At 52.2% G+C, this 16,066-nt stretch overlaps 1 protein-coding gene across 6 annotated transcripts in view; it reads right to left on the reverse strand.

The window, feature by feature from the left end:
• Positions 1–16,066, reverse strand: part of TNRC18 (trinucleotide repeat containing 18) — an 88,733-nt gene that overhangs the window by 55,085 nt on the left and 17,582 nt on the right. For 4 of the 6 annotated variants that reach the window (XM_080941426.1, XM_080941425.1, XM_080941428.1 and 1 more), the window contains exons 3-5: positions 8,685–8,840; positions 6,021–6,146; positions 3,312–4,937 (exon numbers count right to left, since the gene is read on the reverse strand). In XM_080941426.1, coding sequence (XP_080797552.1) covers positions 3,312–4,937; positions 6,021–6,146; positions 8,685–8,840 — 1,908 coding nt within the window. The remainder of the gene's footprint in view (positions 1–3,311; positions 4,938–6,020; positions 6,147–8,684; positions 8,841–16,066) is intronic. The other 2 variants (XM_080941429.1, XM_080941427.1) reach the window with 1 other exon arrangement.

Raw genomic sequence — 16,066 nt, forward strand, 5'->3', positions numbered from 1 at the left:
AGTCAACACAGGGATGGGGAGTATTCTACCAGGAAAACAGGCATAGGCCAGCTGGAGCACTGGGTGACATAAAGAGAGACGAAGCCCTGAGAAGGGTGTGGTAGCAAAGGCCTTTAACAGAGTCAGGAGGGTGTCTGTGAATCCAAGCCCAACCCTAAATCCCTGCTTCCACACTAAGTGACAGACCCAGGCACAGTACCCTCAGGGCAGGGTGCGTCCCGGAAGCCTGCTCTGACATTACAAATGGGTCAAAGTGAGACAGAGCACCTGGACTTGCTAGGCTGTCTGGGAAATAAGATTTAAGTGATTCCAGGAGAGAGGCCACAGAAGGGGCTGCTCGCACCCAGAAGGCAGCAGCAGGCAGGCAGGGGAGGGGCGGAACCCAAGGGGACGTGCATGGACAAGCTTCTCGTGCTTCTAAGGGTGTCTACTCTGGAACCCGCAGTAAGAGAGCGCACTTCCTGTGCAGGCTGGCCCTGGGCTGTGGTCCTAGAGGCTAGGGACATGAACCAATGCCTGCCTTGAGATGTCACAAGCAAGGACCAGCTGGACACCACCTTTCCCTGGCCTTCACTCAGCCTGCCGTGACATCACGAGGGTACACCGGTGCCGCTTCAATGCCTGGACCCACAGGCCCTTGGCATGGCAGCGGGCTCTGCCCTTAGCGGACACGGTATAGGGCTCAAGGACTCTGACCAACCTCACCGTGGATTAAAAGAAATGAGCCCAGTGTGGTCACTTTGGGAGGCTGAGGCAGGAGGGTCACAAGGCCAAAGCCAGTTTGGGCTCAGTCTGTGCTATAGCAAGACCTTGCCTCAAAAAGAAAAAGAAAACAAGGGGATGGGGCGGAGGAGAGATGGCCTGACAGATACAAAGAGAATCAGATCCTGTGTTGGAGCTCTTACAATGAAACAGAAGACAAACACTGGGGAGTCCCCCTCAAAACCCACAAACCAGGCAGCCTGTTATACACTGTAATAAACAAGGCTGACGGCAAGGAGATACAGCAAGATTGTCCTCTGACCTTAAAACAGCCACAGGCCACCCAAATGCCCACGTGCTCACTAGACAGACAGACAAGACAGGCAGACAGGAAAATGAAAGGAGAAAGAAAAAAGGCCGAGTGAGACAATCCAGTGGACAGAACTGCTTGCCACACAAGCATGGTGACCTGCATTTGACCCCTGAACCCAGTAAGAGGAAAGAATCACCTTTAGGAAGTTGTTCTCTGACCTATCTGCACATGGCAAGCACATGTTCACACAAGTGCACACGTGCACACAAGCGTGTCCAGGCGCACATCTGATAATAAACAATCATTTTACAGAAGCAGCAGCTGCAACCAGGGTGCTGTTGTGACAGTTCAGCAGATAAAAGGGATGTGAGGCCCCTTTCTCAGCTCTGTGGGCACTAACACACAGTTTTGTTTTGTTTTAGTTTAAAAAGGATTCACTAAAGGCTGTCAGGAAGCTGCCTCTACCATTCACAAGCATTCATTCATTCATTCATTCATTCATTCATTCATTCATTCACCTGGCTACCCAGCACCTGCTATGTTCCAGGCCCCACACTGACTGGACCCCAGAGGCAATGATGAGTTGACGCCCGGCTCTACCCCACTGTAGACTCAGAATGAAAGGCTTAAGGTTGGTCTATTCCTAGGAATCCCTAGGATAGAACAAAGCAACTCAAAACAGCACAGAGGTGCTTACGAGCAAAAATATTCCACACAGTGTTCTCCACACAAAAGAGAGCAGGCAAAGACTTAAAATGCCCACTGGGGAACGGAGACCTAACTACAGTACCTGCTGGTGTGCGCTCTCCACGGAATATTAAAGGCCGTTAAAAAAAATGATACTTGTAAAGAGTCTGACATCTCGGGAGAAACAACCCACACTGTGATGCGGGAGAGACTCGTAAGACCGAGGCTGTACTGTGCTAGCCACTCGGCAGGTAGACACAAATTGCACGGGAAAATGAATTCAGGGAGAGCCAGGAAAGTGTTTGGGGTGCCGGGGAAACATAATGGTCTTTTTCTTCCTTCTCCTCTCCTGCACGCTACACATCTATGTGGATAATGGGAAAGGCAATCAAAGTTCCAATAGCAACCATGATGGGCAAGTGGGGAGCAGAAAAGCAGTACCGGAGGGAGGTGGGGTGTGAGGAGGGGAGGCTTGCGAGAAAAGACTAAGAAACCAGTAGGAATCCCAGCACTCCAGAGGCAGAGGTAAGTGTATCCCTGTGAGTTAGAGCTAGGCCGGTCCTCAGAGTAGGTTTCAAGCTACCAGGGCTACCCTGTGAGAGCCCATCTTAAAAAAAAAAAAAAAAAAAAAAAAAAAAATTAGGAAGCCAGAGGCAAGTAGAACCAAGAATGCAGTGTGGCACACACTGTTAATTCCAGCACTTGAAAGGCAGAGGCAGGCGGATCTCTGTGACTTCAAGGCTAGCCTGGTCTACAGAGTGAGTTCCAGGGAAGCCAGGACTACACAGAGAAGCCTATCTCAAAAACAAACAAACCAACAAAGAAGAGGGCCGGATGTGAGAATCTGTGGAGGATCCCAGGCCAGCCAGGCTGGTGTCTGCAACCCCAGTAAGAGAGACCGTCCTGGGCCAGTCAGGTGACTCAGCGGGCAAAGCACCTGCTGCCAAGCCTGAAGACCCCAAAACCCACTTGTAGAAGAGAAGTCATTTCGTACAACTAGTCCTCTGACTTCCCCGGAATTACTATGGTGAGTTCACATGGCTGTGTGGGACACGGACACACACACACTCACTAAGCAAATTAAAAAGAGAGACTGTCTCAAACACAGAACAAACACCCAAGGTTGTCCTCTGACCTCCACACTTGCACACAGCACCTGTACCCACAACCAAATATTAACAGTTAAGAGTGGGACTCTTCCTGATTTCATTCCCAACTATTGCAAGTTCAAAATCCATCTAGACTACCCAGCAACTAAGTGAGAAATGGGGGCTGGAGGCGTGGTCAATTGTTAGAATGCCTGCACAGCACAGTCCTGGGAGCACCTCAGCACTACATAAACCAGTGTCCTGGGGCACGTACTGTTACCACAACACCCAGCACTCTGGAAACAGAGAAAAGGGAATTAAAAGTTCAAGAGCATTCTTGGCTACAGAGTGAGCTATATACAGCCTATATAAGACTGTCCCCCAAAAAGTAAAAGGAAGGGGTAGAACGGCAGAGCACTTGCCTATCTTGTGCATGAGATCCTATAGTTTTAAAGTCGCTCTCCCCACGGCCGGTCGCCGCCGCCACCACCACCACCACCAACACCGGACCCAGCACCTACCTTTGACATTGTTCAACGACAAAGAGCGTTCCTGGTCTACCAGCCCAGGCCCCAGCCGGCTACTGCTCCCACTGTCCTTCTGCCGGGCCACAGCCACGGCAATGCCAACAGGCGGGTGTCTTACTTCGGCTTCCCCCTGTGCACCAGAGCCCTCTCGCCCAAAGGCCTTGGCACTCTCGGGTCTCTCTGGGTCCCGTTTCAGTTGCCGGCCCCCTCCGGCTGTAGGGACCCCAGGGTGTATGAGTCGGGCCTGGGCTCTAGGGGGACCCGCAGATGTGGGTGTAGGTTCAGGTTTCATGGTGCCCAGGCCTCCAAAGGGGCTCTTCTTCCCACAGCCGCCAGGGCGCACGGCCGCGGCCTCCCGAGCAAAGCTACCACTGTATTTGATGAGGCTCTGCATAGCAGAGGCCTCTCCCGGTCCGTGGGCTGTAGAGTGGAGGTCAGCACCCGGCCTGCCGCAGGTGGCCGAGGGGCGGGGCACTGCGCCCCCGGGGTCCAGGTAGGCCTTTTTGGATGCTGTGGCAACAGCAGCTTCCTCTTCAGCTCTGCTGGCATGGTGATGCTGGGCTGCCAGGGCAGCCATCTGCGTGGTGGCAAAGTTGCTCAGCTCAAAGGGTTTCCACTTGTGTTCCGGCCCAGGTGGTCGGGATGGTTCCAGGCCAAAGAGCTTAGCAGCCTGCTGGGCGGCAGAGGAGCTCGGGCCTCGGGGTGCACGCTCGCAAGGCCTCGGGTCAGCCTCAGGCTTGAGTAGTTCCTTGGGGGGCAGGTAGGCTCGGGCATCCGGGGAAGACCGGGAGGGGCGGGCTGCTGGAGGTCCATCCGATGGAGGCGGACGCTTGAGGGAGCGGATAACTGAACTTTTCTCCCGCAGGACCTCTGGTCGCTCCAGTCGTGGAGATCCAGGGGGACCTTGCAGGACCCCAGGACGGCCTGGCTCACGCTCCCTGGCCCGGACATCGCGAGCCTGGGATGCTATCTGGATGGGTCCCACACGCTCATCAAAGGCCTCCACAGAAGGCACAAAGGTGGGTGCCACCACGCGGTGCTCACGGCCTGGTTCACGGAACACGGTGTAGACACCGGCTGGTGTCGAGGAAGGGGGTGCAGGGGGACCCTTGGGGGGCAGTGGTGGTGGAGGAGGAAGTGGGGACCCACAGGGCCTTGTAGCGGGCAGCAGGGCCTCAGCCCGCCGCAGCAGCCGTGCAGTCTCCTCTTGCCTGGCTGCCTCCTTGGCACCTCCACGGCCCAACTCGGCCACCAGCCCTGCATCCACCACACCATTGCACAGGCTCAAGGCCGACGGCTGCAGTGCACCCTTGGCTTTGGCCTCTGCCAAAAAGGGAGACAAGCGCTCAGCCAGGCGTGAGGACCCTCGGTCCTGGCGGCCCTCAGCTCGGGCCTCCTGGGTCAAGTCCACCACACCACGGGGCCCGGACACCTCCTCACGTGCCCGAGGGTCTTTCTTGCCAAATAACGGAGGAGGGTCTCCACCACGGCCTGAGCGATCCTTGCCTGTACCTTCCCGGGAGGAGCCTTTGGCTGAACCGCCTGAGGAGTGGCCACTGGGAGTTCTGGAAGAGGGCATGTGACCATGCAGGGTCCCCGGCGCGGGCAGGTAGAAGCCATCTAAGGAGGAGAGGGCACAGTGAACCAGGACTCCTGACCCCAAGGCACTCTCCCTTCACCCAGCGGTGCCCCAGAGAGAAGCCAGGCATGGCTGGAAAGTGAGTAGAAACCTGGCTTTAATCACCCCATCCTCCCAGGTCTGTCTCCTCATAGGTCAAAGGTCGTTTTCAGAGCTATCCAGAGTAAACTCGAGGGACAGGTGAGGATCTTTGGGACTGACGTAGCATTCAGGAGGTAAAAGCAGGTAGATGTTAACCAAGGTCTAGACTACTGTGGGCATGAGGCAAGAGAGACAGAAAGGGGGGTAGAGAGGGGGAAGAAAGGACTAGAGAGGGAGGGAGAGGAAAGAGAGACCTATAAAGTGTCCCAGTAACAATGTCTGTTGTCAAGCCTAAAGACCTGAGTCAGATCTTCCGCCTACTTGGTGGGAAGAGAGGACTCCAAAAGCTGTCCTCTGATCTATTCACGGAGGGAGGGAGGGAGGGGGAGGGGGGAAGGGAGGAGGGGGGGGGAGAAGGAAGGAGCTGTCCTGGGATCTATGCATGGAGGGAGGGAGGAGGAGGAAGGAAGGAAGGAGGAAGGCAGGCAGGCAGGCAGGCAGGAAGGAAGGAAGGAAGGAAGGAGGAAGGAAGGCAGGCAGGGAGGCAGGCAGGCAGGCAGGCAGGCAGGGAGGGAGGGAGGGAGGGAGGGAGGGAGGGAGGAAGGAAGGAAGGAAGATTTCAATTAGTTTTAAAAAGAGGGATGACAGTGCACAGGTTTAAACCCAACACTTGGAAGAGGGACACAGGTGGATCTCTGAGTTCAAGGTCACTCTGGTCCACATGGTGAGCTCCAGGACAACCTGGGCTACAAAAAGAAACCCTGTCTCTATTTTGAAAAGGAAATCTTGGTGAAGGGCTGAGGGTGCAGCCCAGCAGTAGGGCTCTTTCCGAGTACCTGTAAGACCTTGGGCTCCATCCTAGAAACTCTCCAATAAAGAGGTAAATGCCTGGAACCCCAGAGGACCCCAGAAAAACCCCAGGAAATCACTCTGCCACCCCCTCCCTGCCTAACAACAGTCCCACCCCTTTTTTGCCCCCTTACCTTTCTGGGCATCGAAGATGCTGGGCTGACCCAGCTGGCTGAGGAGGGGGCTCCCGCTGCTGGGGGGCTCCAGGTGGTTTAGGTGGAGGTAGGATGGGTACAGCCCACTGGGCAGGTGGGAGAAGCCTAAGGAGAAAAGACAAAGAGGTCTACACTACTCATGCTCACCCATGAACGTCCCCCTAACATTTGCTTCTCCTTGGAAAAAGCCACAATGGCCTGTCAGTCCCATGGTATAAGAAGTTGATTGGCTAACATCAGTTCTCATGGCAACAATTGCCCCCTCCCCCAAAAAAAAAAAAAAAAAAAAAAAAAACCGCTGCTACTTCAAGCCTTCCTTGAGGCCCAGGGAAACCCACAAGGGCTCAGATACAGGTTCAAACGCTTCGGGATCAAAGGCAGAATGGACCTGACCAAGAAGGGACTCAAAGCCATTATTCTCACTTAGACCTCAGAAGCATCCCCGAGAAGACCACGCACTCTTGTCTTCTCGTTTTACAGATTTAAAACAAAGCAAAACAAAAACAAAAAAAAACCAGACTCAGAGGAGACCACTGTCTATAAGATCAAAGTGCAGCTAAACCTGGCTTTGAACTGAAGTCACCGGACCCTACGGCTTAGACACAACCTCAGTGCAGTGTAGACTCTGGATTCCAGTTTTCATGGTCTTCCTCTCTGCTGTGTGCCTCAGAACTGATCGCCTACCTTCTCTGAACACTGAAGTCGGCACCTCGAGCGGCCCAGTCTTGCAAGAAGGACCTCTTAAGTTGCCTAAAAGGGCTCTTCCAGTGAGGCCCAAAGGGAAAGAGCAGTGTGACTTCAAAAAGGGTTGTGGCCAAGGCAAGCAGGGAATGCACCCAGGACTGGGGCCAGGCAGAGCCTCTTATGGCTTGCCTGAGATGGGGAAGAGCAACAAGGGACCCTGGCTCTCACCTGAGGTCTGCCTGGGATCAGGGATCCGAGGCTTGTCCCTGGCCCTGGGAACTGATGGCCTTTCTCCACCATCACTTGGGACATACAGACCACCAGACAGAGCTAAGGATGGCACTCTGGATGCCTGCCTGACATGTACAAGGTCCTGAACGTGAGTCCCCTTGACCCCAAACACACAGACTGCACTCTGCTGACACAGGCCAGGAATCCTGACCTGCAGAGAGACTGAGGGCAGGCAGTTCAAGGCTAGCCTGAGCAACTCAGCGAGAACCTGCTTTTAAAAAGTAAACACTTAAGTTCAGGTGTGCTGGTACATGCCCTCAATCCTAGCTTTCCTGTGGCAGAGGCAGGTGGATTTGAGGCCAGCCTGAGCTATAGAGTAAGACCCTTTATCTCAAGACAAACAAACAAACGGGGTTGTCCAGAGTGGTGGCTTCACCTGTGTAATCCTAATTCTTGAGAAACAAAGGCAGGAGGATTGCTGCAAATTTGAGGCCATTGTGATCAACACAGTGAATTCCAGGTCAGCCAGCACTACTTAGCAAGATGACCACGATACCAACACAAGACAAAAGAACCCACTATGCAAGTCATAGAACAAAACAAATGCCTGGTCCACAGCGTCAGTTACACACCAAAGCTCAGCTGCAGGCAGTGGGACCTCTGCAGCTCTGTCCTGCGTAAGACAGGCACCCCAGGTCTCGCCTGGCCCCAGACACTGCCGAGGGTGGAGGAGACCTAAGGACACAGCCCGAGGACCAGGTCATGCCAGTGGTGTATGTTTGTCTCAGGGAAAGCTGAGGAATGAGCTGATGACACAGGGGTAGCCTCTGCTCTTCCAGGCCCCTGCTCAGCGCTCACCCTGGCTGAGCTGAGTGGGAGGAGCTCAGGCAGAACACCAGCCCACCCCAGCCCATGACCGACACCCAGCAGAGGAAACAGCCTTCGTGCAATTTATACTCATCCCTGGGTTCACGTGCCTGTCCTGAGAGGTCCAAGAAAAATGGTTTTAGTACAGAAAAGGCCACTCTGTCATGCCTGGCAGTGACACCTCCAGCTACAGCTGGGCAAAATACAGCAGCCCACAACCCATGCTGGCCAGCATTCATTCTGCGTCCAACCCAGGGGGTGAGGAATGGCCCAGAGAGTCAAAAGCAGACAATAGGGGCCTCCCCGAGCTATAATGTCCTGGGTTCTAGGTGAGCCCAGAGGATCCACAAGATGTAAGAGGACCCTAACCTCAACAAACCAAAACCCCAAATCCACCAGAGACAGAGGTGGAGGAGACAGGGGCCTTAGGTTCGTTCAATTCTCAGTACTGCCCACCCCCCAAAAAGGCAAGCCCAGAATACCCAGGCTCGAGGTCCACCACAACACTCTGTGTGTGTGTGTGTGTGTGTAAGTGGGAGTAAGTGTGTTGTTAGGTGCTCCACTAAATATGCACCAGTCCCTGCCCCCAAAGCGCACACCACGTGATCTGGGAACCCACAGGTAAACCTTTTGTCTTCTGCCATGTATCAGTGAGAAGCTGACTGAGCAGCAGAGGAGGAACCAGTGGTGGGCTGGGGTGAGAGGCTGCAAGCAGAGGCATGAATGGCTCGTGCAAAGGCCCTGTGGTAGTAAAATAAGTGCTACAGGGGAAACAGGGAGGCCGTGGGGAGAAAAGTGTTGAGAATAGTGTTGGGGACGTAAAAGCAGCCCTCAGCCCCTCCCATCTGGCCCACTCCTTACCTTCATGGGCGTGGGCAGCCCATAGCTGCACCATGGGCAGGTTGCTGGGGGTGGGGGAGCGGAAGGAGAGGTCAGAGGGCAAGGATACTGGACTCCCCTGAGAGGAGGCCGAGGGCCCCATCCCGCTGGCCACAAAGCTGCCTAAGAAGGCCTCGCCTGCAGAGAAAAGGGGGGGGGGGTCCCTGTCAGGCAGCCCATGAGCCAGGCTATGCCACCCGGACCACTGTCCCAAGGTCCTCACTGCATAAAGCTTTCACTCCTGGAGAGATCAAAAGGCATCCCTTGGCCAGCCCCAGCCACACCCTATGGGCTCAGTCACCATAGCATCAAGAAAGAAGGCCAGACTTCCCCAAGGGCCAGCACCCCAGAGAATGCTTTTACTGCCTTGGCTGTGGATGGGAGGAAGCCTGAGTCCAATTAGGAATGGAGGGGGTCCTTTACCCAGGCCACAGAGTAAAAGACTGGCCACTGGAGAAAGCGATCACATTCTGAGCTCAGCACAGAACTTTGTCCAGAGACCAAGGTGCCCAAGGACCTCATGGTCACCCAGGGTATGCAAGAGCCTCTGAATGTCTACTGACTACATATGGCCATGTAACTGATGGGGAAACTGAGGCCCAGGAAGGAAAAGCCTCAGCTTAGCCAAAGAGTAGTGATTCCCCGCATGTCCGGCAGGGCATCTCAGAGGGAAACAAAAGTTAGGAATGCTGACAACATACAATACCAGCCCTTGGAAACTGAGGCCAAAGGGCTGAAAGTTCTAAGCTAGCCTGGACTATGAGGTGGGCCCATTTCAAAAGAAAAAAAAAAAAAGCAAGTTTAAAAAAGATGGATCCTGTCATGATACCTCACATCGGTTATCCTAGCTAGCACTTAAGGAAGCTGAGGCAGAAGGATTGCTGCAACTGAAGGCCAGCCTGGGATGTACAGCAAGTTCCAGATAGTCTGGGCTACAGGGTGAGACCCTGTCTTTTAAAAAAAAAAAAAAAAAAAAGCCAAACTCAATCTGGGGATGTAAGGTGCCTGCCTAATGCACGTGTAGAATTAGGTTCAAACTTCAGCACCAAAACCATAAATAAATAATAAATAAATAAAATTACAAAACAAAAACAAGGTAGGAAGGAGGCACACATTTAACAAGATCTACTTAACAGATATGATAGTTTTAGGAACAATAATAGTAAATAGGCCAGATGTTCCGTGGGTGATTCAAACTCTCCCAGGAACACCCTGCAGGAGAAAGAGGGTGTGTAGCCCTGAACACATGGCTGGGACCAGCGCTCTAACCAAGCACCCACCAGGTGCCCATCCTGGCTGGTCTCCAGAGGAAAACTCCATCCATGTAAGTTTTCAAGAGCCTGCAAGTCCCTGAGAGGTGGGCACCGTTTGCAGACAAAGCAGACAGGATGTGTGGCTCAGATGCCAGGGGCCCACCGGTCTCAGCCACAGGAATCTCACAGACTCCGCCCACATACATACGCAGTCCTGTTTCTGGTCTTCCCATGTAAGCCCGAAGTGTCCAGGGGACAGGACTCCAAAATATGTCCCCAGGCCCTTAGGGGTACACATGGGAAAACTGAGTTAGCAGAGGGCAGGGCTTCCTCCCTGATCACTCCCAGAACAGTGAGAGAAGCTAGAGACAGTACACACCTTCTGATCACACGTCTGTTACCCTGTTCAGCCACCATCACTGAAGCCCAGTCCCTCACCAAAATCCAGCGCCAATTCCTGTGGCCCAAGGGCCCTTGTAGCCGGTCAGCACATCCATGTAGCCCAAGCCTGGGAAGGTAGGGCTTTTGGACCGTGCCAAACCCTAGGCTTCCTCCTTGATGTGGCAGACGGCCGGTAGAAGGCTCCGGAAGCCAATAGCCAGGGGTTTGCGCAAAGGCTTACATCAGCCACCAGTTCTTCCTGCCAGGACTGTGCGGAAGCGGGGCCTGGGCCTGCCCCTGCCCAGGCTTGTGAAACCCAGCGAGCAGCACCCCAATCCAGAGAAGCGTTGGGGCCCGGATGCCACCAACGGTTCCTGTCACCACCAGGGCTCTAAGGGGCCCCAACTCCTCCTCCCAAGCTGGGGGTGATGACAGCTGAGGGGTGGGGTAGGGGTCCCAGTGACCAGGCAAGTCAATGCTGCTCTCTGGTTTAGTTGCAATCCTAAAGCAGGCACAAAACCAGGGGTAGTGGCATAGGACAGTCGTTAGAACTACTCAGGAGGCTGAGGCAAAAAGGATGGAAAGTTCAAGACCACTCTGGACTGGAGTGAGTCAAGGCTGGTCAGGGGAACTCAGATGGTCTACATAAAAGGGAGAAAGAGCTGGGAACGACAGCTCGGCCATAAAGACCCTGCCTAGAATCCCCCAGTAAGGTACTTGGGGTATCAGTGGTAGAGCCCCTGCCTAGAATCCCCCAGTGAGGGGCTGGGGTGTGGCTCAGTGGTAGAGCCCCTGCCTAGAATCCCCAGTGAGGGGCTGGGGTGTGGCTCAGTGGTAGAGACCCTGCCTAGAATCTCCCAGTGAGGGGCTGGGGTGTGGCTCAGTGGTAGAGCCCCTGCCTAGAATCCCCCAGTGAGGGGCTGGGGTGTGGCTCAGTGGTAGAGCCCCTGCCTAGAGTCCCCCAGTGAGGGGCTGGGGGTGTGGCTCAGCAGCAGAGCACATACCTAATATAATCAAGGCCCTGGGTTCCATTCATAGTACCTTAATTAGCTCCTACAGAACAGTCACTCCAAGGCCACTAGCCCCATCACTCTGCCTGACATCCTCAACAAAGCTACCCACATAGCTGCGTCTGTCAGGTACAGGACCAAGGAGCAAGCAGCAGACTCCATGCTGTGGTAACTGACCACGTGTCACTCCTACATCGGAATTGCAACCATGGAAACTGAAGAACTGTCCTTTCTATTTTATTAAATCTCAATTAATTTAGATTTAATTCAGCAATGTTCTAGGCTGAAGGTCTTTTCCTGGCTAGAAACTGAAGGAGTGGACACGAGCTGTCAGTCTCTGTGGGGAAGGGCTGGGGACACAGTAAGATTCCTAGACAGAGTGAAGGCCACATCCTAGCTCCCAGGCTCACCCTGTGTGCATATGTGTCACGTGTGTGTGTTCGTTCACATATGCACATGCAGAAGCCAGGAGAATATGGGATGCCTACCTCTACCTTATTCACTTCAGGCAGCATCTCTACTGGGCCTGGATCTAAACTGATGGATGCCAAGCACCATCTTGTCTTTGCCAGGGACCCTCTTGTCTGCCCTAGAAACACCCTGACCACACCCAGCTGTTAGTGCCGGTGCTAGGATTTGAACTTCTGTACTCACGTGTGGATAGCAAGCATCTTACTGCTGTCTCCATGGCCTCTTGACAAAGTCTCACTATGTAGCCCAGGTCAGGCCTTAGCCTCCTGCCTGAGTGACAAGGTCACAGGTATATACCACCACTCCTAACCCATGGCTGTCATTCTGGCCAGTCTGTAAATCTCCCTGGGCCACGTGAAACACATAACACGTATCATCTTCTCCCACCAGGTTGATGTACAGAAAGATTCGAGACACTTCTATTGTAAAATGATCTGAGCTCAGTCTGCCCACAAGGTGCCATGTAGTACCATCTGTTGTCACAAATGACCGGCTAAGTGACACCTCTGAGCCAGGGTTTGAGGGGATCCACTTGCCCTACCCACACACAGTTTCTCCTTCCTCAGAAGTGAGCACTTATAAGTCATTAACACACTAAGCATTGTTGAACTGTGTGTTACAATTAGATATTATATAACCGTATGTTACATGTGTGTGTGTGCTCATGTGTGCCTATGCACTGAGTCCTGAAGTTGACCTCATGTCTTTCTCAACCACTTTCCAGCTTTGATTTGGTTAGAATGGCTGGCTATCAAGCTAGAGGTACCCTCCTGTCTCAGCCTCCCGAGGGCCTGGACTCCAGGTAGATAATGCATGCCTCTTGTGGTTTTTCACAAGTGTCTGAATATCAACCAGGTCCCCGTGCTTGTGGATGTCATTTCCACCACCACCCCAAAAAAGAAAAAGGGAAAAAAAGCCAAGTGCTTATTCCATTCAAATGCTGAGCAAGCCTGAACTTGTTTAGCTTCCAAGATCAGAACATTCATCCAAAGCAGCAGGAAACCCCAAGCCTCGAAGCTTCCAAACCTCAGGTGTCTTTGCCCACAAGTCTCATAGCCCATTCCAGATCTTGGCTCACAATCCTGAAGCCCTGAGGCCCAGGAACCTTATTACTCATTTTGCATATTAAGAAATTAAAGACATGAACAAATGCCTTTAATCCCAGCACTTGGGAGGCAGGGGAAGGCAGATCTCTGAGTTCAAGGCCAGCCTGGTCTACAGAGTGAGTTCCATAACAGCCAGGACTACACAGAGAAACCCTGTCTCAAGAAGAAAGTCAGACATGGGGACACACCCATGACATCCCTAGTGCTCCGTCAGTCTAGCCTATTCCAGGCCTCAAAGAAAACAAACAGCTTCCTAAAGAATGTCCCTTAAAGTTGTTCTCCAGCCTCCACAAACACAGGCACACCTGTACCCCCACCACACACACAACTTAAAAATTAAAAAATTAAAAAATCCAAAGTAGATGGGCTTTGTAGACCACCCAAACATTATGCATGAAGCCCTAATTCCATCCCTAGCATTTCAAGAATAAAATAAGTCTTCAGGAGTTAGGGGTTAGCCTGCTCACAGTCAGGATGAACACTCAGTGGGGTGTCTCTGCTTCTTGTGCAAAGATTTAATGGCATTCATAAAACTCCCAACTTTCCCGAGTCATTTTCCTACACAGCAGGCTGTGTGCCAAGCGCGTACCTCACTGGCTCCCGTAACCCCATGCCCATCACAGATGGGGTTAGTCACACTGCACCCAGTTATGAAGGAGAAAGCAAAGATGCTGTGGCCTGCCCGGGTCATCATGGACTGGCGGGGAAATCCAGATGATGCACTTCCTTATCATCTCTGATACCTCAATAGATAGCAAGGGACATGATCTGTGGGGATTTGGGGTACAATCTTCTCAGAGACCTGGATGTTACTGTAGGAGCCAGTGGCACCCTGGCTGTGCTATGGATGAAGTCAGGGGGAAACCTGCAGCTGACCATACTTGTGATTTCAACAATAATCCAAAAGTTCTAGGTACAAACTCCAGAAGTAAACAGCTGGATGGGTTTTATCTCATACCATTCTGAACAACCTGACAGAAGCTTGCATCCTCATCTATTCTGCTGCTAAGTGAACCATGTCCCTTTCCAGCACTTGCAAGCTGAGTAAGCCAACCTGATATCCAGCCATGTTCCAGCTCAATGCTACATTATTCCGAATACTTCATCTTGTCAAATACCGTCTCCTATCATCCACAAAAGGAGGATGAGTATGCAGAGTCCAGCCCTAGAATCCCAAGCCTTCAAAAGTGGAAGCAGAGGGTCAGAAGTTCAAGGTCACCACTGATTATAGAGTTAGCATGTTCTGAGCCAGCCTGACTCCATGAGACTATCTCAGAAGGAGAAGGGTGAATACGACATGAAGCATGCTGGGAATATAAAGTCCATTTGGAGTAGACAGACAGACAGATATAGATAGATAATAGGTATTTTGAGAAACCAGTCACACTACTTGTATTAAAGTGTGCTTGTGGGCCAACAAAATGGCTCAGCAGGTAAAGGAACTTGCCAACAAGCTGACAACCTGAGTTTCCCCCCCCCACCCAGATGGAGGGAAAGAACTACTCCAAGTTGTCCTCTGACCTACACTTCTGCATGATGACATGCATGCACACACAATAAAGGACAATCATTTTTCAAAGTGTACTTGTTATAATTGTGTTTTAAAATATTTATTGTTTTAACTATTTGGATGTGGGTTTGAGCATGCAATTAAAGGTGCCTCATAGCTATAGGTGGTTCTGAGCTACCCAGTGTGGATGCTGGGATCCAAACTCTGCAAAAGCAGTAAACACTCTTGCCTGCTAAGCAGTCTCTCTAGCAACCCCCCCCCTTTTTTTGAAACAGGGTCTCATGGATCCCAGGCTGACCCCTAAACTCCCTTGTATGTAGCAGATGTCCTTGATCCTCCTGCCTCCACCTCCCAAATGCAGGGATTACAGGTATATGCCACCACACCCGATTGCTGCATTGCATGGAAAACCCAGAGCTTCCTGCATGCTAGGCAAACACCTACCAAAAGGAGCGCCATTCCCAACCCTAATCATTCTAGTGTACAATTAATCACCATTGCTTTAATCAGAGGTACGGATATGTAAGAAAAGCTGCCGGTGGTGGTGGTGGTGCATGTCTTTAATCCCACACTTAGAAGCAGAAGCAACCGGATCTGAGTTCTAGGACAGCCAGGGCTATACAGACAAAGCCTGTCTCAAAAAACCCACCACAGCACCACAATTACAACAACAACAACAAAGGGAAATAAAGAAAATCCACAGGCCATGTTCAGATTGGTGCTACCTGCAGTCTCAGAGTCTTAGGCATGCACAGGGATCTTGGAAGCTGTCCACTGGAAGATGACAGGGCTTCCCAAGGCCACACCTGGGACTCAGCACCTAAGGGCTTTTGCACAGCAGCTGAGAATCCGTGTTCCATTAGATACCGGAAAGGACCATACAATGACACATCAACACACAGAAGGAGGCCCATCTCTCCCCACCCCATTCCCAAACGTCCCAGCCGGCAGAGTGATGACTATCCACCTGCCTCACTTCCCTGTTTACCAGCCCTGCCCCATGTGGCACCCCAGGGCCTGTGGCAGGGAAGCCAACCACAGTGACTCTAGTCCCTTCCAGAGATCAGGACCCAGGCTTGGACCACTAAAACCACACTACTCAACCCTGTGTGAGGATGCTCACCTATCATCTCAGACATTAGGAAGCAACTCAGGTTGCATGGCAATTCACCATCTCAAAAAACACCCCACCCACCCTGGAAAAAAAGAAGCAATGCTGACATGGTGTATGCCTGTGATTGCAGCACTAGGAAAGTGGGGACAGGATCAGCTTACAGTGTCACCTTCAAGTGAATAGCCAATTCAAGGCCAACCTGAGCTTACAAGGAGGGGAAAATGTAAGGCAGGCTTGGAGACTCAGCCCTGTAATGCTAACCCTGCATGCCTGGAGCATTGGAACAGTGTTCACAAATAGCCCACAGACAAAAATAGTCCAAGAGTTCTTCAGTGGGTGAATGGATAAACAAACTGTGGTATGCCTAAGCAGTGAAATATTACTTGACCTGAAAAAAAGGAAAGTGTGATACTCATTCAAATGAAAGGGTCAATACTTCCCGAAGAACTTGCTGATAAGGAATCCATTCAATTCAATGAAAGAAGCAGCTGAAGGGTAGGTGCCAGGGGCTGGGGGAGG

This window comes from Micromys minutus (genome assembly GCF_963924665.1).
Source record: "Micromys minutus genome assembly, chromosome: 29".
NCBI lineage: Eukaryota > Metazoa > Chordata > Mammalia > Rodentia > Muridae > Micromys > Micromys minutus.